This window comes from Antennarius striatus, chromosome 3, assembly GCF_040054535.1.
Source record: "Antennarius striatus isolate MH-2024 chromosome 3, ASM4005453v1, whole genome shotgun sequence".
Taxonomy (NCBI): Eukaryota; Metazoa; Chordata; class Actinopteri; order Lophiiformes; family Antennariidae; genus Antennarius; species Antennarius striatus.
The window spans coordinates 20,516,725-20,544,352 of NC_090778.1; the positions used below are offsets into that span (position 1 = coordinate 20,516,725).

The 27,628-nt window shown below is 40.2% G+C and overlaps 1 protein-coding gene across 2 annotated transcripts in view; it reads left to right on the top strand.

Moving 5' to 3' along the window:
• Window positions 1-465: 465 nt before the first annotated feature.
• ipo11 (importin 11) overlaps window positions 466-27,628 on the top strand; it is a 112,635-nt gene continuing 85,472 nt past the window's right edge. For both annotated transcript variants that reach the window (XM_068311733.1, XM_068311734.1), the window contains exons 1-5: window positions 466-589; window positions 7,840-7,989; window positions 13,316-13,416; window positions 18,042-18,114; window positions 21,652-21,855. In XM_068311733.1, the coding sequence (XP_068167834.1) occupies window positions 7,852-7,989; window positions 13,316-13,416; window positions 18,042-18,114; window positions 21,652-21,855 (516 nt within the window). In that variant the 5' untranslated portion in view covers window positions 466-589; window positions 7,840-7,851. The remainder of the gene's footprint in view (window positions 590-7,839; window positions 7,990-13,315; window positions 13,417-18,041; window positions 18,115-21,651; window positions 21,856-27,628) is intronic.

Genomic DNA, 27,628 nt, shown 5'->3' on the forward strand with positions numbered 1-27,628 from the left:
TTGGGACCGGCACAATAAGACACTGGCTTGTGTCCTCTTGTGGCTACATTATTAATAAAAATATACACAATATGTATAATTATAATAAATAATATTACTATATAATATAAATTGAATATTTTCAATACATTTGCAATGACCATCTTCACATTTTCAACTTCACCAATTGTTAATTCAGTTTTATGCTGTATTGCTGCGCCATTAATAACGGATTAAGTATGGGCACTTTGTGTAACGCAGAACACTGAATTTTTCAAGAATAAACTGTGAACATAAAAGACTACTGTACAGCGCTGTCGTGTATACCCTGACGTGATTTTGAACGCAGGACTTGAGATTTGACAATATCATGATAACTGATTAACTTTGGCGTCTGATCCGACTGGCAGCAGCCGCTTCGCTCATTCAGAACGACTACGACTACGAAGCATACCCCCAATCCTACGTCATCACCGTGCGCCAGCTGTGTGACTCGCGCCATTCTCAGGAGCGTGTTTCCATCTCTCATTACATTGTCATTGGCAGAGGCTTGGTGGTTACTGTTGTAGGCACATACTGTGTTTTGCTACCGTCTGTCATTCACGTGAACGTGAGTCTGATTTCATTTTTTTTTTTCGAGACCGAGTTTCACGAATTCCGTTATTTCGCTCCCAGGATTCTGTCGGCCAGTGGTTTCACGTTGAATAAGTTTAGCTTGTTGGCTAGCCCAAACTTAGCTTTAATGTTTTGGGTATCCATTATTTTTCGCGTGTTTCGATGAGGCAGCATGACTGGGATAGTTAATTATGAGTTAATTAAAGGACTTAAATGTAGCCTCGATGGTGCACTTGCTGCTCCCTTAGACCCCTTCATAATGAGCTTGTTTTGGTTCTCTGCTCTTAAAAAAACAGACTAATGTCATGGACTTGTTTGTTATCACATGTGTGCATTTCATCGTGTCACAACATAACCACTACAACGTGTCTACCCGGTGAAAGGCCCGCCGTTAGACGTAGTGGCATCGTTATTATGTTTTTGACCCACGCAGAGGATAACGTGACTTTAGTTTATCTTGGTCAACATAAATATTGTATTTAGTATAGGTAACGCCTTTAGCTCACTTTAGCTCAAGACCTTTTGGCTGAATTGGATGACTCGTTGACGTTTGACAGCTAAGCTAACGTTAGCTACATTTGTAAAATATCCATCAGTTGTTACCAGTTTCCACATCTAAATACGATCAGTTTAAATAGTACAATAAAAGAGATATTGCCAGTTTCCACAAATAGTCTAACAATTATTTCATATGAGAAAAATCTCCAGTATATCCTGTGTCACCAGACAAGAAGTCTAGTCCAGAGGCTTTTTAGTTTGATAAATGCTAAAAGGTTAGATGTTTCTTTGTTCAGAAAATGCACAGTTCTATTGAAAATCTTCTTTACGTGAGTCTCTTTTGGATTTTGTATCAACGTGATTATTTTGTAATTTGACTTTTATGAATAAGCGTGATGTTAAAAAATCAAAATCTCTCTAAAATTTTGCCCGGGTTAGTTCCTGTCTAAAAGCATTAACTACTGAGGTCTAAATGTTTTGCTATTTGTAATCAAACAAAAAATTGCCTTGTCGGACCTTCATTTGCCAGGAAGTGCATCAGGGCATTATTCATGTAAGAATGGTGGAATACCTCAGTGGGTTAAAGCTTGGTTTATCCTCTCCACCCCTCAGGATAAAATTCATTAAGCAGAGTTACAAATGTAACAGTTACATCACGGTACTACAGTATTTTATTTAATTGTAAATTATAGATTGAAATTTAATAAGTAATGACTTACAAACAATTCAGTTTATGAACAGTGTCTCTAAACCGGTTGTGTTCATAGGTTGAGGACTACCGGTATCTTCAAACAAGACAATGGAAGAAAAAATGCATTTGTGTTTTACACATTATTTGAATATATGTATCTTATTTGCATATCTTGTTAGCATATAAATAATATTTAGGTTTATTTTTTTTTATATTTTACGGCAGCGTAGAGCTGCCACACCAAGAAAATAAAAACCGGGACGTGTCACGTTATTTCGTGATACGTATCACGTTATTTTGTGATAGTATCACGTTATTTTGTGATAGTATCTCGTTATTTCGTGATACGTATCACGTTATTTTGTGATAGTATCACGTTATTTTGTGATAGTATCTCGTTATTTCGTGATACGTATCACGTTATTTTGTGATAGTATCACGTTATTTTGTGATAGTATCTCGTTATTTCGTGATACGTATCGCGTTATTTTGTGATACGTATCACAAAATAACGTGATACGACTTTTTAAAGTGGTTTCATTTACTGTCTGCTGGCCATCAGTAAATCATGGCTCCTTTACATGATGCCATTGAATTATATTTCATGCTTGGCTTGAGACATGGTGAGATTTTACAGTTATTGGGCTCCGTGGATGACATTTATATAAGCATGCGTACCCTAAGACGACATTTGAAAAAGATGGGGCTATACCGGAGGAATAACGAGTGGGACCCTCTTGAGGTAGCGTCGTTCCTCATTGATGAGCTGGAGGTACACGGCCGGCTGCATGGATACAAGCTCCATCATCTCAACATAACATTCATTCATTCATCTTCTAAACCGCTTAATCCGCAAACGCAGGTCGCGGGTCAACATAACATTTTATCACGAAATAACGTGATACTATCATGAAATAACGAGATACGTATCACGAAATAACGTGATACTATCACGAAATAACGAGATACGTATCACGAAATAACGTGATACGTATCACGAAATAACGTGATACGTCCCGGTTTTTATTTTCTTGGTCTGGCAGCTCTACGCTTCCGTAATATTTTGCATGAAAAACCTCTAAGAAAATTTATATTTTTGCTCCACCACAGCACTGCATGCAATGAAGTTTGTGGATTGAAGTGCCAGCCTTCTGACAGATTGCAGCTTTAACCACATAAGCCAGAGTTGTCCGGCTTAAACTGTTGTGTTCACAACATTGTAAAATCCTTGCAGGAGAGTTATTGCAGTGGATGGAGAACAATCAGTCTCTTCTTCCTTTTAAGTCTGAATTTTAAGATTGTATTTATGCACTTGCAACCTGGCCAATATGTGACAAGAATTACAGGTGCGACATATTGGGCTTTGATCTGACCGGACAGTCTAAAATCTAACTACAGGCCTTTTTCACGCAGGGATTTATTGGAATCTTCTTTATGTACGTAAACCAGTAAAGAAAAACAACTGTTTGCTGAAAAGCTAAAGCTTCACTGAACTGTTGCCGTTTCAAGTTAAATGAATGCCCATAATGTATTTAAGATGTGGAACATTAAATTTGAAAGGGGTTTTGTTCTCAAATTAAAAGTTGATAAATTTATTAAGTATAGGAACAAAAATGGTTTGTGACCCGAATGCTCCCGATTATTAAATATGCACTAGGGTCATGACCGCCTTTGGTCCAATGAAAAACAAAATGATTTTATTTTTACAAGTTAAACCCGCAAATTGGTGTACGACAAGGCGAGGACGATCGATCGAAAGAAATTAAGAATCTAGTGTTATATAGTAGAGTTTGTGTTAAAATCCTAATTGAACAAGAAATGATGAATGCTGAGAGGGAGGGGGTAGGAGTGGTGACAGACCGATCAGAAGGTAAATGAAAGATATTATCAATACTTTTTTGTATTCTTAGACTTGTAATCCCTATGATCTGCAGAAATAACCAGCGATGCATGTAAATGTGTATTCACCTCGCTTGCTATTTTTCATGCCTTTTTAAATTGAAATGAAAAATCATATTATGGAATTAAAAAAAACAAAACTAAACTATGGCATACCAATGGTGTTGGTGGTGGTCAAAGTTAAAATGTCTTCTAGTCCAAGTAAAACTTACAAGTAAACATTGAGTAATATCAAGAATCAAATTTATTAAAGTCAAAGTGTGTGTGTGTGTGTGTGTGTGTGTGTGTGTGTGTGTGTGTGTGTGTGTGTGTGTGTGTGTGTGTGTGTGTGTGTGTGTGTGTGTGTGTGTGTGTGTGTGTGTGTGTGTGTGTCTCTGTGTGTGTCTCTGTCTGTGTGTGTGTGTGTGTGTCGGTGTATGTGTCTCTGTGTGTGTCTGTGTGTGTATCTCTGTGTGTGTGTGTGTTTTCAATTGTTGAATCTCACATTTATACCTGCATAAAGTAGGATAGACATAAAGATAGTTAAGCTTGAACAATTGATTTTTAGTGTATTTTTGTAGGTAAACTGAACAGAAGATTTTGCCCTCAGAATGCAGGAAAACAACCCCATTTTATAAAAAAAATTCCCAGGGGAGGCCCCCCGTACCCCACCTGTGGGGGCGTACCCCCCCCCCCCCGGACAAGCATTGGTTGTCAGCGCACTGCACCGCTGTCTTGGACACAGAATGTGGCTTACTCCATTATTTTACACTGAGCCACAGTGGCTTGGTCATACTACCTGCTAGTGCAAGCCCAGTTAAGTTGTAAGTGGAAGGACATAAGGGTAAAGATAGAAGAGTGTCCGATTTGCCTTCAATTTTCCAGCGCCACGTTAACTTTAGGTTACCTCACATTTTTGTGTTATCGTGTAGTGTTGATCCTCAGTTCATTATTAAGCTGGTGTGGGACTAGTTGAACTGTAGATTGATCACAGTCTAGGCGATCAATGAGAAACTGACCCTCTAGCATCCTTGGGGAAGCTGAATCCAGGCAAACATGATTTCAGCTTCTCAGTGTGGTGTTGAACACGTAGCACATGGAGAACTCAAGCAGATGTATCATCCCTTTGGATAGTTAATTTTGCATAAAATGAATGAAAGAAAAATCTTCTATATAAAGAATATAGCGTGTAGTTTGTATAATATACTGTACTAAAATTTAGTTGCTTGTTGCCACACACATTTCTGATGTTGGAACTGTGCTGGAAATGACCTTCCTCCCTATAGTGGCTTCTAAAACATGCTAGTTGGTTGAGTGCAGTGTTTTAACTTTGAAACATGACTAATTGTAAAGCTCTTCGTCTTTCCTTTCAGCTTTCCCCTTCAGGGGTCGCCACAGCGAATCAGTTGCCGCCATCTAACCCTGTCTTCTGCATCCTCTTCTCTCACACCAACTACCTTCATGTCCTCCTTCACTACATCCATAAACCTCCTCTTTGGTCTTCCTCTAGGCCTCCTGCCTGGCAATTCAAAACTCAGCATCCTTCTACCAATATATCCACCATCTCTCCTCTGGACATGTCCAAACCATCTCAGTCTGGCCTCTCTGACTTTATCTCCAAAACCTATAAAATGTGCTGCCCCTCTGATGTACTTATTCCTGATCCTATCCATCCAGGTCACTCCCAGAGAGAACCTCAGCATCTATATCTTTGCTACCTCTAGCTCTGTAAAGACATCATTACAAAAAACAAGTGTTAAATGAACAAATTCAACTGGAGTTACTGCACTCAGAAAAGTGTGACCAGTCACAGCCTACTGTTGGGTTCCCAAAGCTGGAACCTATGCTGGTACAGAGCCGTATGTTTTATTTACCGTCACTCACAAAAATGGAGCAAGGCATCTAGAATCCAGGATCTGCAGGCATTCACTGAATGACAATAACATTTTTTGATGTTGTCTTACTTATATGAGTTGTTAACCGAGTCTTAACTTTTATCAGGAGTACTAGAAAAAGTCTCCCCTCAGGTAGTTTGTAACTGCTGAGGACATTATTGCCAGAAAAAAAAATAGAATACAAGATTTTTATTACTGGATGTAAACATGAACTAAGCAGATTAATCATTAACTGATTGTGTAAAAACTTAACGGCAATACGTGATGCTAAAAACCAAAATGCTGGAGTTCATGTGCATTAAATACAAGTCCAGTTGTAGGTTCCATTAAATCTTAAAATAGACAAGTGTTTCAATAGTCTTTCTTATTGATTATTTTCTGAATCAATAATTCAAAGACTTTATCAAAAGAATTCATCCTGGCCAAAGAGCTGCTGCTGCGTTTTGTTTTTGTAGGGGCCAGAATGCACATTGTTAAACAGACACACACTGGATCACTCTTTTGAAGATTTATATGTGGGCTGTAGATGGCAGCCTTGCTTAGTGGTTTCTTCACAAACGCAACCTCACTTGCACCTCGTATCCTCTGCTGGCCTCACAGGTGACACTTTCTCCAAATAGCCGGTAGCTGGGTTGAAGACATTCTTTAATAGGATCATCTTACTTTTTTATGAAGAGATTTGACTTATGTCAGTGGTATGTTGACTAACAAACAATCAATTTGTTCTGTAGCTTTGTATTTCATGCTTGTGTTGACTGGCATCTTGATAGATGATTTACTAGTATTGCAAAAACCTCTGGGCTAAATAAATATATAGATACACTGGGCTTGCACGAGGAACTAGTATGACTAAGCCACTGTGGCTCAGTGTAAAAGAATTGAGTAAGCCACAAAAAGCCACACTCTGTGTCCAAGACAGTGGTGCAGCGCTTGGATGACCAACGCTCATCGTGGGGGGGATCCGGGGGGCCTCCCCCGGGAGATTTTTTAGAAAATGGGTTTGTTCTCCTGCATTCTGAGGGCAAAATCTTCTGTTCAGTTTACCTACAAAAATACAGTAAAGTCAACAGTTCGAGCTGAACTATCTTTATTTCTGTCCTGCTTTATGCAGGTATGAATGTGAGATTCGACAATTGAAAACTTCCATTCACTATGTGAATATACAGTCATACAAAATATTACTCAATGTTTACTTGTAAGTTTTACTTAGACTAGAAGACATTTTAACTTTGACCACCACCAACACCATTGGTATGCCATAGTTTATTTTTTTAATTCAATAACATTTTTCATTTCAATTTAAAAAGGCATGAAAAATAGCAAGCGAGGTTGATACACATTTACATGCATCGCTGGTTATTCCTGCTGGTCATAGGGATTACAAGTCTAAGACTACAAAAAAGTATTGATAATATCTTTCATTTACCTTCTGATCGGTCTGTCACCACTCCTCCCCCCTCTCAGCATTCACCATTTGTTTATTAATGAGGACTTTAACACAAACTACTATAAAACACTGTTGTACACCAATTCGCGGGTTCAGCTTGTAAAAATAGAATCATTTTTTCATTGGACGAAAGGAGGTCATGACACGAGTGCATATTTAATGATCGGGAGCGTTCGGCTCACTTCGGCTATTTCAGTCGGCATGCGGAAATAGCGGTGCTATTTTCGCTAGCGCTGCTCCTGCTCGATAGCGGAGGTAGCGCTAGCGCCGCTCGCCAGTGGAAGTTGCGGCGCCAGCGCCTCTCGCTAAAGGAAATAGCGGCGCTAGCACCGCTCGCTAGCGGAATTAGCCTAGCAGAAATAATGAGTGCCGCTAGCGAGCGAAAAAGTAAGTTTTAGCCTTTTTTCCGTAAAAATAAGAACGCTACTGTGGCTACACAGTATAAAAACCTTGTAGCCATCTGGAATTTACTTCGCCTATGGCAAAGTGGCGAATGGCTAGCACAAGCCCATACTTTATTAATAAATAACTCATAAGGAAGGTTTTTACTTCATTTTTGTAGTCAAAGATGTGACAGACTTGGCGTTTTTAATTTCAAATCAGAATAACACTTTTGGAGACAACAAACTTTTCTTTCGATATTTCTTTGTCAGTACAGTATATTTGACAGTGATTTTGATTCATCATAAACAGGCAGGCCAAAGTTAATCCTCGACAATGTTTTTTTAAAATTATTTTCTTGTAGACAAACTTAAATGTTTATCTACTGCTCATTCTTGTCAATGGAGCACATCTGTTTCTTCCTCCCCACCTGTCCCCCTTGTATCCCCCTGCAGTGATATCCAGGTATGGATATGGATGGTGCCAGTTCAGTGGTGCTGCAGGCCTTAACCCAGGCTACTAGTCAGGACACAGCTGTGCTGAAGCCTGCAGAGGAGCAGCTCCGACAGTGGGAGACCCAGCCAGGATTCTACTCTGTCCTTCTGGTGAGAGATGACATGAAATATTTGTAAAAAATACATTGGAGAAAACCTGTTAAAACCTTAATGACTAAATATTAACGGATGTCCTGAAACTTAGTTCAGACAAATAACGGAGATGTTTGTAGCATATGTATGTAGCATACAAATTAACAATATCAAATTGGGCTTTCTCAGAAGATGTGGTTCGGCTCTAGGAGTGGAGAGAGGAAGAGACTGAGACAGAGGTTTGAATTTGGTACCATATATTTAAAATAAAAATCATAGAACACAAAGAATGGCTATTCTCACAAAGGAAAAACAAATGACATTTCTAACTTAAATTAGCCTCAAGGAAAACAAAACAAAATCAATGCCGTCAAATGCATACATTCAAGTAATACATTCAAATCTGAAGTCCAATGAGCCCACTTAATTGGGTCTCAGTCCATGTGCGCATTACGCACAACAAAAGTTCAGGTTGTCCACAACACGGGGTTGTACCAGTGTTGACTCGAGCAGGATCTCCAGAGGGGTAGTGTGCAAAGTGAGGGAAGGGAATGTGTGAATGTGAGTGTGGGACAGACCGCAAAATTCAGTTCACAAGGATTTTGTTTTCCAAGTTCTTTCTTTTCTTAGCTCGCCATCCAAACCTGGCCTGAATAAAAAAGGAACAGGACCAGTTTCAGCTCGGTGTACACCAAATATATATATACACAGTATATATATATCAATCAATTAATCTAAATCAATAAATAATGCAGTTTGCATCACAATACTGTACAATATTTACTTTGTTCTTTTTTAAAGTGTATAACCAAAGATACTTAAATACACACATTCGGAGAAACGGGCATAGTTACGCTCGCTAACCCCATTGTATGCATACAGCCTAAAAGCTAACTTAGCGCAGCTCACCGGTTCCGCCGTTTCACGAATGTAGTCGCGCTGCAGTTGGCTCTCACAAGTTGACATTTAGGCAATACGTCAAAAACCTTTCAAGTGTTGTCACCGTGAAATGAAAACTATGAATTCGGCGTCCGTCTCCTCACGGCCCCTCTCGCATCACCCGACTCACTTCCTGGGACGCCGTTTTATGGGCACCGATAGGCTGCGTGGGGTCATGTGACGCCCCGACGGTCGCTAGGAGACGACTAGAAACGCCAAATAGATTGTTTCTTCACCTGGGTTACATGTTACTTTGTAGATCATTTTTATTAAGAGGAAATATATTTCATTCTGACTAACAAAATTAGATTAAATAAGATAAATTGGGAGATTGTGTAGCATAGACAGATCGCTTGGTATTAAAGAAATACAGTACACATATTTTCAGTTGAATAATTTTAGGATTAAATATTTTCCTTTTTTCCAAAGTCACAGATCAGTTGTGTACAGGTCAGTAGTAAAATCCAATATTTATTAGTGTGCAGTCATCCTCTCTGACCAGCTCTTAGCATTTGATATATATTCACCACAAAGTCTGTTTGGATAAAAAAACCCCAAACATTGTAGAAAATTGTTTTACTGTCGAGGTGTGGCTTACACAAGAAGATAGATTTAACCTTCAGTTCTGTGTATTCAGTAGAGAAATCGGCTGGGATGTGTTCTTCCTGGCCAAGCACAAACACTTATTCCATTCAATGGAAAATTTATTATTTTGTATATATTTACAATGAATACATTGTGGTGAAGAGTGATAATGAACTATAATTGGGGGCGGCAGCAGCTCAGTCAACTAAATCTTGGGCTGGGGACCGGAAGTTGCCAAATTCGAAACGCGAGTGGGGCAAAACAGTGTGAGCTGGCAAAGGGAAGCGTCAAGTCAACCCCCAGAGCACCGCCAAGGCGCAAAAATGGCAAGCCCCCCCCCCCACACACACACACAAAAACACACAAGCTGCTCATTAGGGCACACCTCAAAGTAGCTGCCCATCGCTCTGCCTCCTCTGTATGTAAATTGCATGCTTACAGGCCCCTTGTGTGTGTGTGTGTGTGTGTGTGTGTGTGTGTGTGTGTGTGTGTGTGTTTCTAAGGCCTGTACAAACACACACACACACATATATATGCATGTTTAAAAATTATAGCAAGAGTGAAAAAATAATTTCCCCATGGGGGCAGTAAAGTGCGTCTCTTCTCGTTCTTCTATAAATAGTCCTGTCTAAGGCTAAGTATGGCCCAGTAGATATTTTCCAATAAAATGAATGTGGATTGTGTTGCAATTTCTTAATCTGGCTTTTCTGGTAAACCACACAGTTTACATTTTCAATTACACAAGTAAAGGGGTTTGTCATGTACTTGAGTCTGGCTGTGCTCATGAGTCAGACCTCTGTTACGCATTGCAGTGAGAAATTCTAGATGGAGTTTTTAGCTGCTTGCATGTTTCTTTATTATGAAAGGTCCAGCGTGTAAAATTTAGGAGCATCTTGCAGTGAGATTGCGGTTTTCCAGCCTGTGATAATGCAGGAAATAGTAAAAGTGCTGTAGTTTTTGGTTTGTCATATTTGGGCTACTTAGAAATACAGTGTGGTGCAAAACGGTGGCAGGATTCTCGTATTAGTTTTACCCAGGAGTCAAATCAGCACCACAACAGGTACACAGCAGGAAAGGGGTCTCGTCAGGCCTCATGTAATATCCCTGTCCATAGGAAACATTAAGGCTAATTGTCTACGACAGCAGTGACCATAACAAGAGTCAGTGTGGAGGACAGTTAATACAGAATGAAAGGGAGAGATTTCCTGTTTGTCACCTTTTCATATACGAGGTTAAATGTCACAATAAGAAAACAGTACCTTATTCTTAGCCTCAGTTGTTTTTCCTACATTGTGATTGCAGTCCTGAGGCCCTAGAAAAAGATGTGCATCAGAGTGACTGTGTCTGTTTTCACGATTCTTGATAGTTCGTTTTAGAAACAATTAGTCATACGTTGTGGAGGAGATTGTTGTAAGTAGAACTGCAATAGATGTTGCTTTTAAATCAAGCCTGGGGAACAGCACTGATCGAGAAGTCACTCACTCCAATATCCTTGGGTTGTGCTTTGAGCAAATCAGATGTTCCCATCTCCAAGACCTTCATCTGAAGAATTGCTTCATCAAGTGAAGGCAGGGAGGTTTTTTTCTTTTCTTTTTTTAACCTCTACAGTCTACTGGCCATCACCTGAAACAGAGGGAGGATGTCTCAGAAAAAGGACAGTGTCACCTGAGGGTTTATGGGAGCTATGCTTCGAGATTTTCTGCCCATTTTTCATGAAATCCATCCTCACTGGACTCATTATTGCCATAATGTATATGTAAAAATGGAAAAATAACTGGAATTTATGCAGCGGAGATTTTTTTTTCAATGATTCTAAAAGATAATCCAAGTCCAAGTTCCTAAAACATTTGTGTTATGCCTAATTTCATTTAGCTTCATTTGCTGATGGGGTTCATGCTGGGCTTGCACTAGCAGGTAGTATGACTAAGCCACTGTGGCTCAGTGTAAAAGAATTGAGCAAGCCACAAAAAGCCACATTCTGTGTCCAAGACAGTGGTGAAGCGCACTGACGACCAACACTTGTCGCGGGGGGTGTAGGAGGGATACCCCCCCACATGTGGGGTACGAGGGGCCTCGTCCGGGAAATTTTTTTAGAAAATGGGGTTGTTTTCCTGCATTCTGAGGGCAAAATCTTCTGTTCAGTTTACCCACAAAAATACACTAGAGTCAACAGTTCAAGCTTAATTATCTTTATTTCTATCCTACTTTATGCAGGCATAAATGTGAGATTCAACAAAATATTACTCAATGTTTACTTGTAAGTTTTACTTGGACTAGAAGACATTTTAACTTTGACCACCACCAACACCATTGGTATGCCATAGTTTAGTTTTTTTAATTTGATAATATGATTTTTCATTTCAATTTAAAAAGGCATGATCAATGGCAAGCGAGGTGAATACACATTTACATGCATCGCTGGTTATTCCTGCAGGTCATAGGGATTACAAGTCTAAGACTACAAAAAAGTATTGATAATATCTTTCATTTACCTTCTGATCGGTCTGTCACCACTCCTCCCCCCTCTCAGCATTCACCTTTTGATGTTTAATTATGATTTTAACACAAACCCTACTATATAACACTAGATTCTTAATTTCTTTCGATCGATCGTCCTTGCCTTGTTGTACGCCAATTCGCGGGTTTAGCTTGTAAAAATAGAATCATTTTGTTTTTCATTGGACAAAAGGAGGTCATGACCCGAGTGCATATTTAATGATCGTGAGCGTTCGGGTAACTTCGGGCTATTTCCGTCAGCATGCTTCGCAATTTCCATTGGCTATTTCCATCGGCATGCTTCGGCTATTTCCGTTGGCATGCGCCCAGAGATTTTCGCGGGTCCAAAAAAGTTGTAAGTTTTAGCCTTTTTTTCATAAAAATAAGAACGCCACTGTGGCCACACAAGCTAAAAATCTTGTAGCCCTATGGAATTTACTTGACCTATGGCGACGTGGCGATGTCATTTAATTTAGGAGCATTGTATTGGCATACTTTGCCTCTTTGATGCACGGTAGGAGCACTCATTAAATTAAATTTCGATGGGGAAAGCTGAATTCAAGTGACACTGATATGTCTCAAAGGGTGGAAACACAGATTTGAGACAACAAGCAGACTTTGCGCTCAGTAAGTCATTCTGTTAATGTGTCCCCCTGCATCTCCAAAACAGGAAATCTTGGAGCCAAGATGCCGATCTCTGATAACTTTGAGCTGCTCTTTGGGGAGCTCCAGCGCAGAGACTAGAAGAATAATTTTGAGAAAACAGAGTTCTCAAAACTTCTGAAGTTATGCCTGGACTATAAAACTCAAGTGTTCGTATTTCAGACGTATTAAATTCTGTGCACAATTTAGATGCATTTTGTCATAAAAATCAGTTTGCTTTAAAGTTCCTGACGTCATAGACAATGACATTATCCTCCAGTTGGAGCTGGAGCTCATTTTCTCAGTCCTGTGTGCCCTGACACACTTTAAGCAAAGTTACATTGCAGCCCCGCTGTATGCAAACTGACTAGGAAGAAGAGAAATCACTCATTCACTGCCCAGCAAGCCAGCAGTGCGACACAAAAAATTAAAGGGTTGGAACAGTGTTCAAATGGAGCCAATGAAGCCAGGGTCCCAGTGACTTGCTGAATGTCTGGGTTTACAACTAAGAAGTACCAAAGCAACACTAATGATGTAGTTGATCATCTTAGTCATTGGAAACAAGTTTCTCATGTAGATTTGAAGCCTTGAGGTCAGACCATATGTTTTTAGTTTGCTGATATGCTCTTACATATCACGTTTGCTGATAAACGATGCATGTCTTTTTGTTTTCCTCCTGCAGAATATCTTCAATAATCACATGCTAGATGTGAACGTCCGGTGGCTGGCTGTGCTCTACTTCAAAAATGGCATTGACAGATATTGGAGGAGAGTAGCACCCCAGTAAGTATCTGCTCTCTTCTTAACTTGTTTTTGTGCTCTCTGCCCCTGTTCATTTTACTTTCATTGTCTCATTCAATCTATTCATCAGTTTTAATGTCTTTGCCTGTTTTGAGCTCCTTTTTCAGATTTGTAGTAATTTTTTTCTGTGAGGTTTATATTCACTGCCTTCATCTTCACAATTGTCTTTTTTAACCACTTCTCGCTTTTATCTGGAGATGTTCTTCCCTTCTTTTCCCACAGCTTTTCGCTTTTTTTTTGTCTTTCATTCTGATTATATTATTACGCTATGATTTTATGCTCAATTCATTCTTTTGTGTCTGCTTTTGTCTGGTTGATATTTCGGCTTTGATTATTCATATCCTACTGCCTGTCCTTGGCAACCTGTCTAGATGGCTTTTGTTCGATTTGAATTGAACATTTACTCTTAAATTTGCAGGACAGGGGTTTGCTGGATATAATTTCTTCTGCCTCAGCACTCCATAGCCACTTTTTACTCACTTCAAATTATTGCTATTCTTTCTTTTTAAAGTTTTGTGCTTTTTACTGAAGTTATTTCATTGTTTTCAGCAATAAACTGAATTTCATTTGCCAGACTGCTGTGCAAGGGGTTTGGTCTTTGGGTTGTTTATCTGATTTACTTCGGTCCATTGTCATTAATATAGGGGCTAGGTGTGTGGGACAGTACGATGCATGTGGTGTCACTGTACACCACACACACAGAGCAGAACAAAAGACATTACATAGCACTTTTATACAGTTGCTTATCATTCCTGTAATTCAGATTTTATTTCGTCACAAGAATTCATTAACGTAAAATACTGAAATATATCCAAAAACAAGTGGCTTGAATGTAGAACCCTTTTAAGTGTATTTTTTCATGACTCCACTGAAGGGGTAAAGGTAGTTTTTAATTGTTCTATGTCTGTTTTCAATAGAAAGTGGTCTGCTCTCATCTCAAACTGCTGGACAGAAGTGAATGACATTTCATGCAGGCTTTGCTTCTGCTCTAAATGTGTTCATCTTTAATGTTTTCCTCCATGTGCTTTTTTTTATTATTTTAACTTACTTTGAATTTGGACTGGTTTCTGCGTCAGCCTCTTCACAATAAGCTATGATGGAGGTTATGGTCTGTCCACATCAGCATAAATTGAGTTTTTCCACTAGCAGGGCCATCTGTCCTTGGGCACAAAACTTTTAGTTTCTTTTATATCTACGAGAAGCTTTTCAGGTGTAGCTGATATAACGATATTGATGGTTAATTAATTATATCCTGCTTTAAAGCGGTGATGTATTGTAATTGTCAGTGTTTGTGTGTGTCCGTCCGTTAGTCCACCAAATATATTTGCAACCGTTGCAGATATAAAGATGAAACAAAAAGCACATTACTCTGGCGGCAAAGGGGACAAAAATGAGAGGATGACCTTGACCTTGAGAAAACTAGGTAACGGTCAAATTTTAACTTTTGTACACTCAGGAACTGGATAAGATAGAAAGATGAGGGTGAAGGCCAGTGTGAGTAAGAATGTAGAGCTAAAGCTACTGCTTTGATCTATGAAAGTAGGTCAGAGCACTAGCTTTGATCTTTGACCTATGCAAGTAGATCATGGTAAAATTTTGAATTCAGGGGTGTTGCGGGATGTTGTAGTCTCTTGACAGCATTGGTTCTTGTTACTTTTGTTTTCTGCTGCAATAAGTATCAAAGGTTTTCTCTAAATTTTTAATTTAATTTTAATTTTGTATACTTTAGTAATCCCCGAAGGGAAATTAAGAGCACACTGTAGTTAGTCAAATCTAATCACATGCATAAATTAGTGTGTACAGGCCCTGAACAAACAAACACACACAGGGGGCCTGTACGCATGCAGAGGGAAGAAGGCAGGCAGCTCCTGCTTGGTGTGCCTCAAATGAGCAACTTGTAAGAGGGACAACGCCTTGCTCAAGGGCGCCTCGGCAGTTGTTTTTTTTTTTTGGGCAGGAGCAGGAATCGAACCGCCGATCTCAGAACTTTGGACGACCCGCTCTACCACACGCTTTACCACTCAGCCACTGCCGTTTTTCCAAGGAATACACTGAAATAGCTATTTCACAAGTTCAAGAATGCTGCCCATCAGGACTTTTTATTCGTTTTATCAAGGACTGTGCTCTTATACGTCATATTTGTCATGAAGCTGGAATTCTAAAAAAGTAATTTATTTTAAAATGATTTGGTTATGGATGTTCCTAAATAAGTTTAACCCATCCAACTGGCCTCAGTGTGTTTTGTATATATATACAGTACGCACGCACGTACGCATGCACACACAAACACACTCTTTTTCTTAATGTATGTGGTCATGTTGGGACCGAGGGTGCTTGACAGAGTTCCAGCAGGAAGAGACGTAGACACTGCATGGGGCGAAGCGGACAGTGTTGGTTCTCCTCGAAATGATAGATAGATAGATAGATACTTTAATAATCCCGGAGGAAATTGCACCAAGGAAATGGGCAACAAGTCTATTTTTGTAGCTTGACCTGATATGATTGACAAACTATGTTGTGGTGTTGTAGCATTGATTTCAGTTCATTATTTTAGATGGCGCACGCACCTTGGCTACTGACTAATGCCATGTTCCTGTCATTGACATGGGTTTACCAGTGTCTCATGCGTACAGGTCCAACCTGGAAGGGGTTTACTAGACACCACGAGTTTAAATAAACCAGGTTCAGTTTATAGGCATAGTTCTGTGAAAAGGCTAACAAGCATGATCTTTTGTTTGTGCTGGGGTGTCTTTGTCCTGAAAGTTTTTTCTCTACATTTCATTACATTGTTTTGAAAGGCCTGAAAATGATGACATCAATATAAACTTTGTCCTGCGTAATGGGTTAGTTAAGGGAACTACTGTAACTGCAAAGAATATACAGTATACTATGAAATTCACTCTGCCTGTGGTGTGAATATATTTTTCTGAATTATGTTGTATACTTATGTGTGTTTTGATTTTAAATGAATAATTGGGGAGTAAAAACTGCACAAAAAACAACCGGCTAACTTAAAATAGGATCTCTGATAAAACACGAGGGTCTAGCTATTTCCTCTTCTTTCATTCAGATAGTTTAGTCAATATGAACTGTTTTGCGATTGCTGGCAATGCAAACACATTGTACATCAGCTCAATATAAAATTCATGAAAATCTTATGACATTTGATTCAAAAAATCTTATTAGAGCTGTAACATAAACCGTCCATCATTGCTCACTGCGTTTTAGCCTTCCTCACCATCTATCACTTACACAAGCACTGTAATTCATGATTTTTTTTAAATATATAAACAAATTATATATAAACAAACCTGTATCAGCTGGTATAAATATTTAGTGTTGGTCCCTAGTGACTGCTTTGGTTTGCTTTTCCCCTCAGTCATGAGATTTTGCAGTTGCTTTTGCTTACAAACCAAAATGTGGTTTAAGCACACACTGACTTATGTTAATATATCATTTAATCTCTCATCCTTACTTCTGTAAAGTTTGGCTTCATCCCAGACTCCCAAAGTGTGTGTGTGTGTGTGTGTGTGTGTGTGTGTGTGTGTGTGTGTGTGTGTGTGTGTGTGTGTGTGTGTGTGTGTGTGTGTGTGTGTGTGTGTGTGTGTGTGTGTGTGTGTGTGTGTGTGTGTGTGTGTGTGTGTGTGTGTGTGTGTGTGTGTGTGTGCGCGCGCATCTTCTTTCAATAATTCCAACCCCCACCCAGTGATTTGTCTTGCTCCCATATCTTGTCTCTTTCTGTCCAAGGTTAGAGCATGATTCATTCCCCACATCAAACACTCTGCCACTCCATCTAACTTGAGCAGCAGTCGAAGTAGAACAGGGTAAAATGGGGGAAATGTATTTATTTATTTATTTTTGCAATCCAACTGTCAGTCTTTTGCACACACCTTTTGTTCATTCAACCATTCTCTTTGCAAAACCCTTGTACTCCTATTGTTGAGTACAAGATGTGTGACTGAAAAGAGCAAGAGGTTTATCATTCAGTTATTGATTAAATCTGGCAACTGCAAATGGTCTTTTATTATAGCATGTGGTTCAGGTATTCCATGTAGCCTATATGAACATATTTTTATCTAAAACACACACACACAGACACACATACACACAGACACACACACACACACACACACACACACACACACACACACAAACACACACATCATAATGCAACACGATAGCTCCGCGGATCTCTTGCTGTGCAGTCAGAGAGTCCTGCTTCCAAAGCCTGTTATTTTTATTTGTCAATAACTTGCACTGTGCCACCCTGCATTTCTGTTTCAATGCTCTCTGTCCTTTAGTCTTGTTTCTGTCTCTCTTTTTTGGAATGAAATATTTAATCCATTTTACAAAGCTAACCCGTGTAATTTACAGCTTTAACTGTGCAAACCAGACACAGGCGATGCTTGCAATGTTTTGTAGTGATATTTGATGCTTAACATTTTCATCAAGTCTAGTATTTGTAGCTATTGAAATTCTTTTTTATAAAGGTGTACTGGCTGATGTGGTTTAATTTGGTGTATCATTATTAAACCCAGATTTTGTGTTGCCTCCTTCTTCACACTTTTTCGGCCCATTCTCAGTTTTTCTGGTTGGTTTGTTCACAGTGCGTTATCAGAAGAGGAGAAGACGTCATTGCGTGCTGGTCTCATTACAAACTTCAATGAGCCTATAAATCAGGTTAGTGGTAAGAAGTCGAATGCACTGTGTCCTGATTTTGATTAATTTACTGAAATTCAATGCATATTATAGTCCATTTCATGTATAATTAACATTTTCTTTGCTGTATTTAGGTTGATAGACTTACAGCATAAAAATACTGTTGCAAAAGCTTTGAATGAGCTTAAGATTTGGTCATCCATCATACTGAGCGCTAGGTTTGCAATTGCTGCTATGAAAATTACCTTTAGTATCGCTTCGGTAATTACATTTATAATTCAAATTCAAACATTGCAAATAAATGAAAGTTTCTTTTGGATGTACAGTTTTAATCATACATCTCTAGTTATGGAACTAATTGTAATGAAAAAACTGCATTGCATAGGGGTCAAGACATGCTTTAAGAACGTTCAATTAATTTGTTGAACAGAGATTACAAATAACACACAGAAAAATCAGAGGTCTTTTATGTGCTAAGTTATAGACAACACAGAAATTGCGCTTCACCATTATTATACCTGTATCAATGTCAAACTGTATTGAATATTGGTCAGTATGCCTTTGTGTAATTTACACAAATGGATTCTTAAAAAAAGAGGTTGTGTTTCCTAGATTGCCTTTTTGTGCATTCAACTGTAAAGGAGAGAGACTTTTAGCAGTGTATTTTTTCCAATTACAGATGGATGGTAAGAGAGCTGATGTGAAATAAATTGGCAGCATTTTCAAAATCAGACCAGCTGTTCCAAACAAAAAGTCATCTCATCCCAGAGGAAGAGGGAAATAAAGTTGGCAGAATTTATTCCATCCATTCATCCATCTTCAACCGCTTGTCCGTGATCGGGTCGTGATGGCAACAGTCTCAGGAGGGATGCCCATACTTCCCTCTCCCCAGACATTTCCTCCATCTCCTCCGGGGGGATTCTGAGGCGTTCCCAGGCCAGCCGAGAGACATAGTCCCTCCAGCGTGTCCTAGGTCTTCCCCGATGTCTCCTCCCAGTAGGACATGCTTGGAACACCTCCCGAGGGAGGTGTCCAGGAGGCATCCGGAACAAATGCCTGAGCCACCTCAGCTGGCTCCGCTCGAGGCGGAGTAGCAGCGGCTCTACTCCGAGCTCCTCCCTGGTGACTGAGCTCCCCACCCTGTCTCTAAGGAAGCCACTCTACGGAAGAAACTCATTTCAGCCGCTTGTATCCAGGATCTTGTGTTTTCAGTCACGACCCAAAGCTCATGACCATAGGAGAGAGTGACCGATAAACCGAGAGCTTCGTTCGAGACTTGGCTCCTTCTTCACCACGACAGACCTATACAGCGACCGCATCCCTGCGGAAGCTGCATCAATCCGTCTGTGAATCTCACATTCCATCCTTCCCTCACTCGTGAACAAGACCCCAAGATACTTAAACTCCACTTGGGGCAAAGACTCTCCACAAATTTAAGAGGGCAAACTACCCTTTTCCATATGAGAACCATGACCTCGGATTTTGAGGTGCTAATCCTCATCCCACTCGCGTCACACTCGGCTGCAAACCGTCCCAGTGCACGCTGAAAGCCCAGGTTTGATGAGGCCAACAGGACAACATTATCCACAAAAAGCAGAGATGAAATCCTTTGGTCCCCAAACCGGACTCCCTCCGGATCCTGGCTACGCCTAGAAATTCTGTCCGTAAAGATTATGAACATAACCGGTTATAGAGGGCAGCCTTGCCGAAGTCTAGCATGCACCAGGAACAGGTCTGACTTGCTGCCAGCAAATGTAACCAATCTCTGGCTTCAGTCATACCGTACAGCCCTCAGCAAAGGGCCCCGAACCCAATACTCCTGAAGCATTCCCTGCAAGATACCGTGAGGGACACAGTCGAATACCTTTTCCAGATCCACAAAATGCATCTGGGGCAAACTCCCATGAAACCTCGAGCATTGGATGGAGAGTGTAGAACTGGTCCAGTGTTCCGGGATGAAAACGGGATGAAAACCCAATTGTTCCTCCTGAATCCGCGGTTCGATTATCAGTCTAATCCTCCCCTATAGTACCCAGGAATAGACTTTCCCCGGGAGGCTGAGGAGTGTGATCCCCCTGTAGTTGGAACACACCTTCCGTTCCCCCTTTTTGAAAAGAGTGACCACAGCCTCGGTCTGCTAATCCAAAGGTACTGTCTCCGACTGCCATGCGATGTAACAGAGACGTGTCAACCATGACAGTCCCTGCACATCCAGAGACTTGAGGTACTTCAGGCGAATCTCGTCCACCCTCGGTGCTTTGCCACCATGGAATTTGGCAGCCACCCCGGTGACTTCAGCTTGGGTGATGAACAAGTCCACCTCTGACACCTCAGCCTCTGCTTCCTCTGTGTAAGACATAATAGTGGGATTGAGGAAATCCTCAAAGTATTCTTTCCACCGCCCGACAAATATCCCCAGTCGAGGTCAGCAGCTCTCCACCTCCACTGTAAACAGTGCTGGCTGTTCACCGGTTTCCCCTCCTGAGGCACCGAATGATTTGCCAGAACTTCTTCGAGGCTAACCGATAGTCCTCCTCCATTGCCTCCCCGATCTCATCATAGACCCCAGTTTTTGCCTCCGTGACTACTTGAGCTGCAGTACGCCTGGCCTGCCTGTACCCATCTGCTGCCTCGAGTCCCACAATTCAACAAGATTTCATAGGACTCCTTCAGCTTGACGGCATACCTTACTTCCGGTGTCCACCACCGGATTCGGGGATTACCGCCGTGGCAGGCACCAGAGACCTTTCAACCACAGCTCCGAGGAGCAGCTTCGACAATGGAGGTGGAGAACATGGTCCAATCTGACTCAATGTCTCCAACCTCCAGCGGAATCTTAGAGAAGCTCTCCCGGAGGTGGGAATTGAAGACCTCACTGAGAGGGTTCTTGCCAGATATCTTATCATTATTCGCAAAGTCCCAGAATGTATTGAGATATAAGTATTTGCCTATACTTCACCCCCCTGCTGTGGGCAACCAGAAGCACAGGAAATACAGGAGATTTAGCATTACAAAAGAAATAACAGCTTGTCACACCGCAATGACTTTGACAAAGCTATTTGGCATTCCAAACTATGTGTTGCGAAAGTGTTTTTCCGAGATGATAAAAATGTTTTCATCCTCCAACAAAATATTTTCAGTTCCAAACTACTTTTTTATCATTGTTGTACTTTTGTTGGAGCAGGTTCCATTCCCTTCAAATACATCAGCAGATTTACATTTGATGATGGTGATGGTGATTTGGTGACTAAAATAAGTCTTAATTAGCTTGGAAGGGAACAACATTCTGTAAGTTAAGAGTGAATGCACTGCTGGTTAATCAGTAACAATGTGCACCATTAAAGATTTTGTAATTCATGCTGTGTAAAAAAAGGTGGAAGTACTATATTTTATACACAATGCTCTGCAATATATGCCATTCAAACAACTTATTTAAAATCATATGTTGTTAAGCGATGTTCTAAATGTAATAAAAATCATCTTCCTCCAAGCCACCTTCTGCTGTGTCAATGCTTTGCTTCTGGTCATATTTATTTTCTTTCTGTGTTTTTCTAACAGATAGCAACCCAGATTGCAGTACTGATAGCCAAGGTGGCCCGCCTGGATTGCCCCAGGCAATGGCCAGAGCTCATTCCCATTCTGCTTGAGTCCGTAAAGGGTCAGGATGGCCTCCAGCAGCACAGAGCATTGCTCACCTTCTACCATGTCACAAAAACCTTAGCATCCAAACGTCTGGCGCAGGATAGGCGGCTTTTCCAAGATGTAAGTGCACCGTTTTACCCAGTTGTCATTTCTCTCTACTCTTCTTACAAATGGAATTTCATTTTTCTTTTATGATTAAAAAAACAACCTATGTATCAATCTTTTTATTTTGTTTGATTGATTGTCTTTTTTTGTAATCCACTCTATTTTCCAGCTTTTGTTTTTGATGTGAATAAAGGTGACTTTTGGTCAATCACAGCTTTTCTTCCATTTGCCACCTGTCTTTTCTGCTCTCTGACTTTGTCTTCCTGCCTTTTTCTTTTCTGCAGTCTTTTTTGAGTATCTCTAAATAGAAAGATTATGTTTAATTGAATGTTTTTCAGTTTTCTCTTTTGGCCTGAGGGAGATGCTGTTTAGCTGCTGTATGAAGCATGTGAGAGAAGAATTTTATGAGCAACGTTCCCTGGGAATTTGTGTGCGTCATCCTTCATTCATGACACGAACATGGTCAACTTATTTGGGAATGCATTTTCTATGTCTTTACCTGTGTGTGATAGACGGTGTATCAGAGGGAGGGTTGTTGTGTAAGTTAATGTACTTTCAAAGAGGTATGAAATCAGAAAATTCTGTTTCTTCCATCAATAACATTCAAACAGTGCGACCTCGATTGACAACTATGGTAAGAGCCTCCAACGAGCCCATGCAGACATTCATAGTTATTATTGCTGTGTGCTTGCGTATAAACGCATGCACGCGCAGACACCCACACACAGAGTAATACACACTAACAAGGCAAGTAAAATAGATTAACACTTAACAAGGTTCATTTTCAATCTTGCTGATTGAAGTGCTTTTATACACTACACTCTTTGACATGCAATTAACATGGGTTAGACACTTTGGCATTCTGAAATACAGAGAGCACATTTGGATCTTGTGAAGCATGGACTTTGCTTCACAAGATCAGGCGATCATATGACAATTTACATTGTCAGGGACAAAGAAGTAGAAATGGGAATTTTAAAGTATTCCACATAATTGGACAGGATTGCTTGGCCTTTACAGTTATGGGGGGAAACTGCTTAAAAGAACAGTACTGCTTCATAATTACAAACACAAGGTTTTGAGGTGAAGGAAATAAGATGATCAAACAGACCATCAGAGAGATAAAGCGAGAGAGTGACAGAGCCATATGAGTGGATATCAGAGGTGTTGACTGAGATCAAATAGTTGGCATCACGCAGAGGCAGCCTCCATGCCAAATTGTGTGCCCTTAGGCACTATGAGGAACAATTGTAGTCTGAGCCCATTAAACAGTGCAATTTTTAAATGATGCAATAAATGGCCCATGCAATGCCCTCTGCTCAGGGCAACGCTACACTGTTAATTCCTGTTCCAGTGCCACCATTTGTCTGTACGTAGTGTTGTATAATCTGTTTGTAGAACGTGTTAATAGATTTTAAACCCTTCATTTCTGTATATGTATTGTTCATGCTTGTCATTAATCTGCAATCAGCACCACACCTGTCCTTGCTGTGTCTGTTGTCTGTTTCTTCTGATAAGACTGTTCATCATGCCAGATATGACACCTTTGCTTGTTTAGTCACGGGCTGAATGACGGCACAAAAAAGTCTTTATAATGGCACAAGATCTTTTTAAAAAAAAAAAATCATAGCAGCAGGGGATACACATTTTCAAAAACAAAAGTTCTGGCCATTCAGTGCGTCTCAGCATACAGCAGGTATGTCAAGCCCATGTCAAGTGATTGTTGAAGTCACTTAATGTCATTTATCCACAGTCTCTGTTTTCCAGAGACTTGTAAATTATATGTGGACGTGTGTGCTGTATCATCCACCGTTTTGTTACTTAATAGAATTTAGTGAAGTAAAATGAGCTAAGGATTTAATCTTGTCACTATTACTAATTGCTACTGAATGGAATGGAATACACACTATGATTGCATGAAATTTCATTTTGGCAAATTTACATTTATTACCTTTAATGACACCATGTTCTGCGTGTATGGGTGTTGACAGAAGTGTGTGCAAACATCATAATTGTAGTACAGATCAAGGCTGTTTCATACTTTTTAATACTTTATAAAATCATGTTTTAAGAACATTCCCACTTAAGGGTGGCCGTATACACAACATGTTGCTGTGAATATACTGCATTGACCTTACAGCAAGCTGGGTATTTTTATTTTTTTGGCTCTTAAACATGCAGTTTGTTTGGAGATGACTCGGGCAGACAGAAACCAGCGCCTGGCTCCGTGCTTTTGAATAGCAATAGGAGGGCAATATCCCACAAGATTGGTATTCATAAACAGATTGTAAAGTGAAATGAACGTTTTCCTTGAATGGCTTTTGTTTCCACCTACTGGAATAAGGAATCAGCTTGTAGAAGATGGAAATGGTTTGCACTTCTTGAAATTATTGTCTCTATTGTCCCTGACTGCACTTGTGAAATGGAACCGACACACAGATTAACTCGAGTTGCAACTGCAGAAGTTTTCAGAGCTCACGTAAAACACAGAGCTCCTGTACCAAGTGGGTGGTGAAAGTAATTGATTTTTGGATGCTTCAGAATTCTCCCTTGAATTGGCAACAATTCACAGATGCTATTAACTGGAGTTCAGATTGTTCCCCCATTCACTGGCAGCCAACAAAATGCGTCACTGCTTCCCTTTGTTTGACTGATTTTTTTTTTTAAAAAGGTAAGTGTCTCTTCAAGTTCATTATCAACGGAGTTTGAGGGGCGGACTGTCCACTGTTATTAAGTTAACATGATGTGGGGAGGCACTACGTTCTCAGGGACATGACTAGTTTGCACTTTGTATTACTTTTTCAAGTGTGGAAATCTGTACCTGTACTGTGCTGCTCAGTAATGGTTTTCAGTGCAATGATCCAGCTGAGTTCATGATATAGATTGTAATCTTGCTCTGTGAATTGAATCAAGGACAGAAAAGCCTCTCTCCAAGACTTGTCAAATAAGTCTTTTTATATTAGATCATCTAAAAAGATGGTATTGGTATTTAATATGTCCTTGTCTGTTTGATGTTGGTGAGCAGGTGTGATATGTTGGTGTTCCATGTGACCTTATATACTCAGGTGCCTGCGACTGACATTTTTGATGACAGAGCTTTCAATGTGTTATCTTACATATTGCATGGGGTGCAGATTCTGTTCCTGGGAATGCTCAAGTTTAGATTTGTCTATCTGATAATATATCCATTCATCCATCTTCCACCGCTTAATCGTAGTCGGGTTGCGGGGGCAGCAGCTTCAACAAGGAGCCCCAAACTTGCCTTTCCCCAGCCACATCCACCAGCTCTGACTGGGGGATCCCAATTCGGTCCCAGGCCAGTGTTGAGATATAATCCCTCCACCTGGTTCTGGGTCTGCCCCGAGGTCTCCTCCCAGCTGGACGTGCCAGAAACACCTCCCTAGGGAGGCAAAGTTTATTAATATTGTTTGTAAATTTTCTGGTTTAAATAATTTTCCCAACAGAACATATGAGAGGAGAAAACGCTGACTCAATAGGGCTAACTTATTTATTACATACCTGGGCCTTGACTTGCGTCAGAAAAGACCCCAGAACTTACAGAAAGCAGACCAGTATCAGATGCAGGCCTTTATTTCTGCAAGGCTCCCTTTGTGTAGTATCTACTCCCCCCCCCCCCCAGGAACATCAGCTTTTGTAGTTTTCTTGGATCTTAGAGGCCTTTATTCATAGGTCAGCTAGGATACAGGGAGAAGAAATTGTCATTGGAAAGAAACTGTGATGTTAAAAATAGCGAAACTTAATTATAGTAATCCCTCGCTTACTCACACTTCAAGATGCACGGCTTCACTATATCGCAGATTTTTATTAGTAAGTCATGTGTTACCGTACGCGCATGCTATTCGCTGTGTTCCGAGACCCATGGTTCCTCCTGCAACTTTCCTTTAATACAAAAGTGCTTTAAACAGTTTAAGGGTGTCGGAAAAGGTGATACAGATATAAGGTAGTTTAATATCAGTATGACAGTGACGTGCGGTGAGTTTCATGGCGGTGAGGCACCAACGTCGAAGTCAGTTCTATGAGTCAGAGTGTCGCATTTAACAGTTAATTTTCAGCTTGACATTAAAAACTGGTTAAAAATCATTTAGGACACACAGTGTAGTAGCGAGCAGCTGAACCTTGTGTCAGATTGTACTACCAATCAATCCGAACAAGATTTAATTAATAAAAGAAGACTAACATCGGAGCATAAATATCTGTTTTGAACTTCAGATCAGGAAATAACCCACCCCATTCAAACTGAGTGGTACACTCGTAATGCATTTAACCAGAATTTAATGGCAGACTGCTAATTTAATGGCAAATACGCCACTCCTTCTGGCTCGTAGAACTGATTTTAACGTCAGTCCCTCACCGTTGCAAAAACTCACCGTACGTCACTTTAGTATGGGGAGGGTTCATAAACGTTTAAATTACCATAAATAATAAAATAAATATGTGGTCACTATATCACAGAATATTGTTTTTTTGCGGTGGTCCTTGATAGCATTAACCGCAAGTAACGAGGGATTACAGTAGTGTATCTTCAACATGAATTAGGCATTTTTTTAAAGTTCGTTTGCAAATATAAATGATGCACATCTCAGCCCACATCTCATCAACATATGCAATCATTCTCCAGTCACCTGGTACAGTAGAGTACAGTATATCCTCTGATATCAGCTGACTGTTGTTGTGTAAATGTTCAAGTCACACAGTCATAGTTAGCCGAATCTTCCATCGAGAAGGAAGGTGAAAAATTGAAAGTTGGTTTACAGACATATTAGATAAATTGATCATATTTTCTCCAGCATCAGTTGGTGGTTAGGCTTCAATAGATATGACCTTTGCAAAACACTATGGCGACATGTAGTGCATTATTTGAAGACATATCCAGTTGCACAGTACAGTTTCTACTGACCTTCTATACCTAGTTGAATGCCAGGGGCCTCATGTACAAATACTTGTGTGAATTTCCTACTGAAACTTGGCGTCAAATCCATGAAACGTCAAGCAAAAAATAACCATATGTATCAATCTGTGCGCACTCACAAATCCAAGCACATTTCCTTTGTACATCCCTATTGATGTGGAATTGAGTGTACGTGTTGGTGTACCCAACCCCTCCCTGTCCATGCCCCCATTTATATACACAAATCATATTTAAATGAGCCCTGCGCCTGAGGTTCCCCTCTCTGCATGATCAGAAAAATTAAAAACAGAATGAATAAGACAGGAAAAAAAAGGAATTTCACGGAAAGCAAATTGGAGGCGCTACTCGTGGAAGTGGAGGCATGCAAAAAATGTGTTTTTTGGCACGCTGTCCTCTGGCATAAGCAATAAATGCAAGAGGAGTGAGTGGGAAAGTCTGTGTGAGATTGTCAATATGGGGGGGCTAGAAAAGTGCACACAAGCAGAGGTTAAAAAGAAGTGGTCCAATATCAAGGTGGATGTGAAGCGTAGGATGACTACCCACCGCCAAAGGGTGCCCAAAAGGCAGGGGGATAGAAAACCATCATGATTTTGTGCGTACACACCCTTTGTACATGAGGCCCTTGGTGAGTTACTTGAAATCAGAATTCCACTGTAAGGAAATTAAATGGAGAGGTTGACATTATCTCTTAAACTTCCATCTTCACTTCAGCAACATTTTTTGGTTCCATTCCCTGGATTATTTTTGGTATGTATTGAATAGAAAGTGCTAAAATCTTTGAGGGAGAAATGTGCCACTCTTGCAGTTTTCTGTGAAGAATCTATGAAACCCTGTGGTGTGCATTCAAAGAAGGGATTT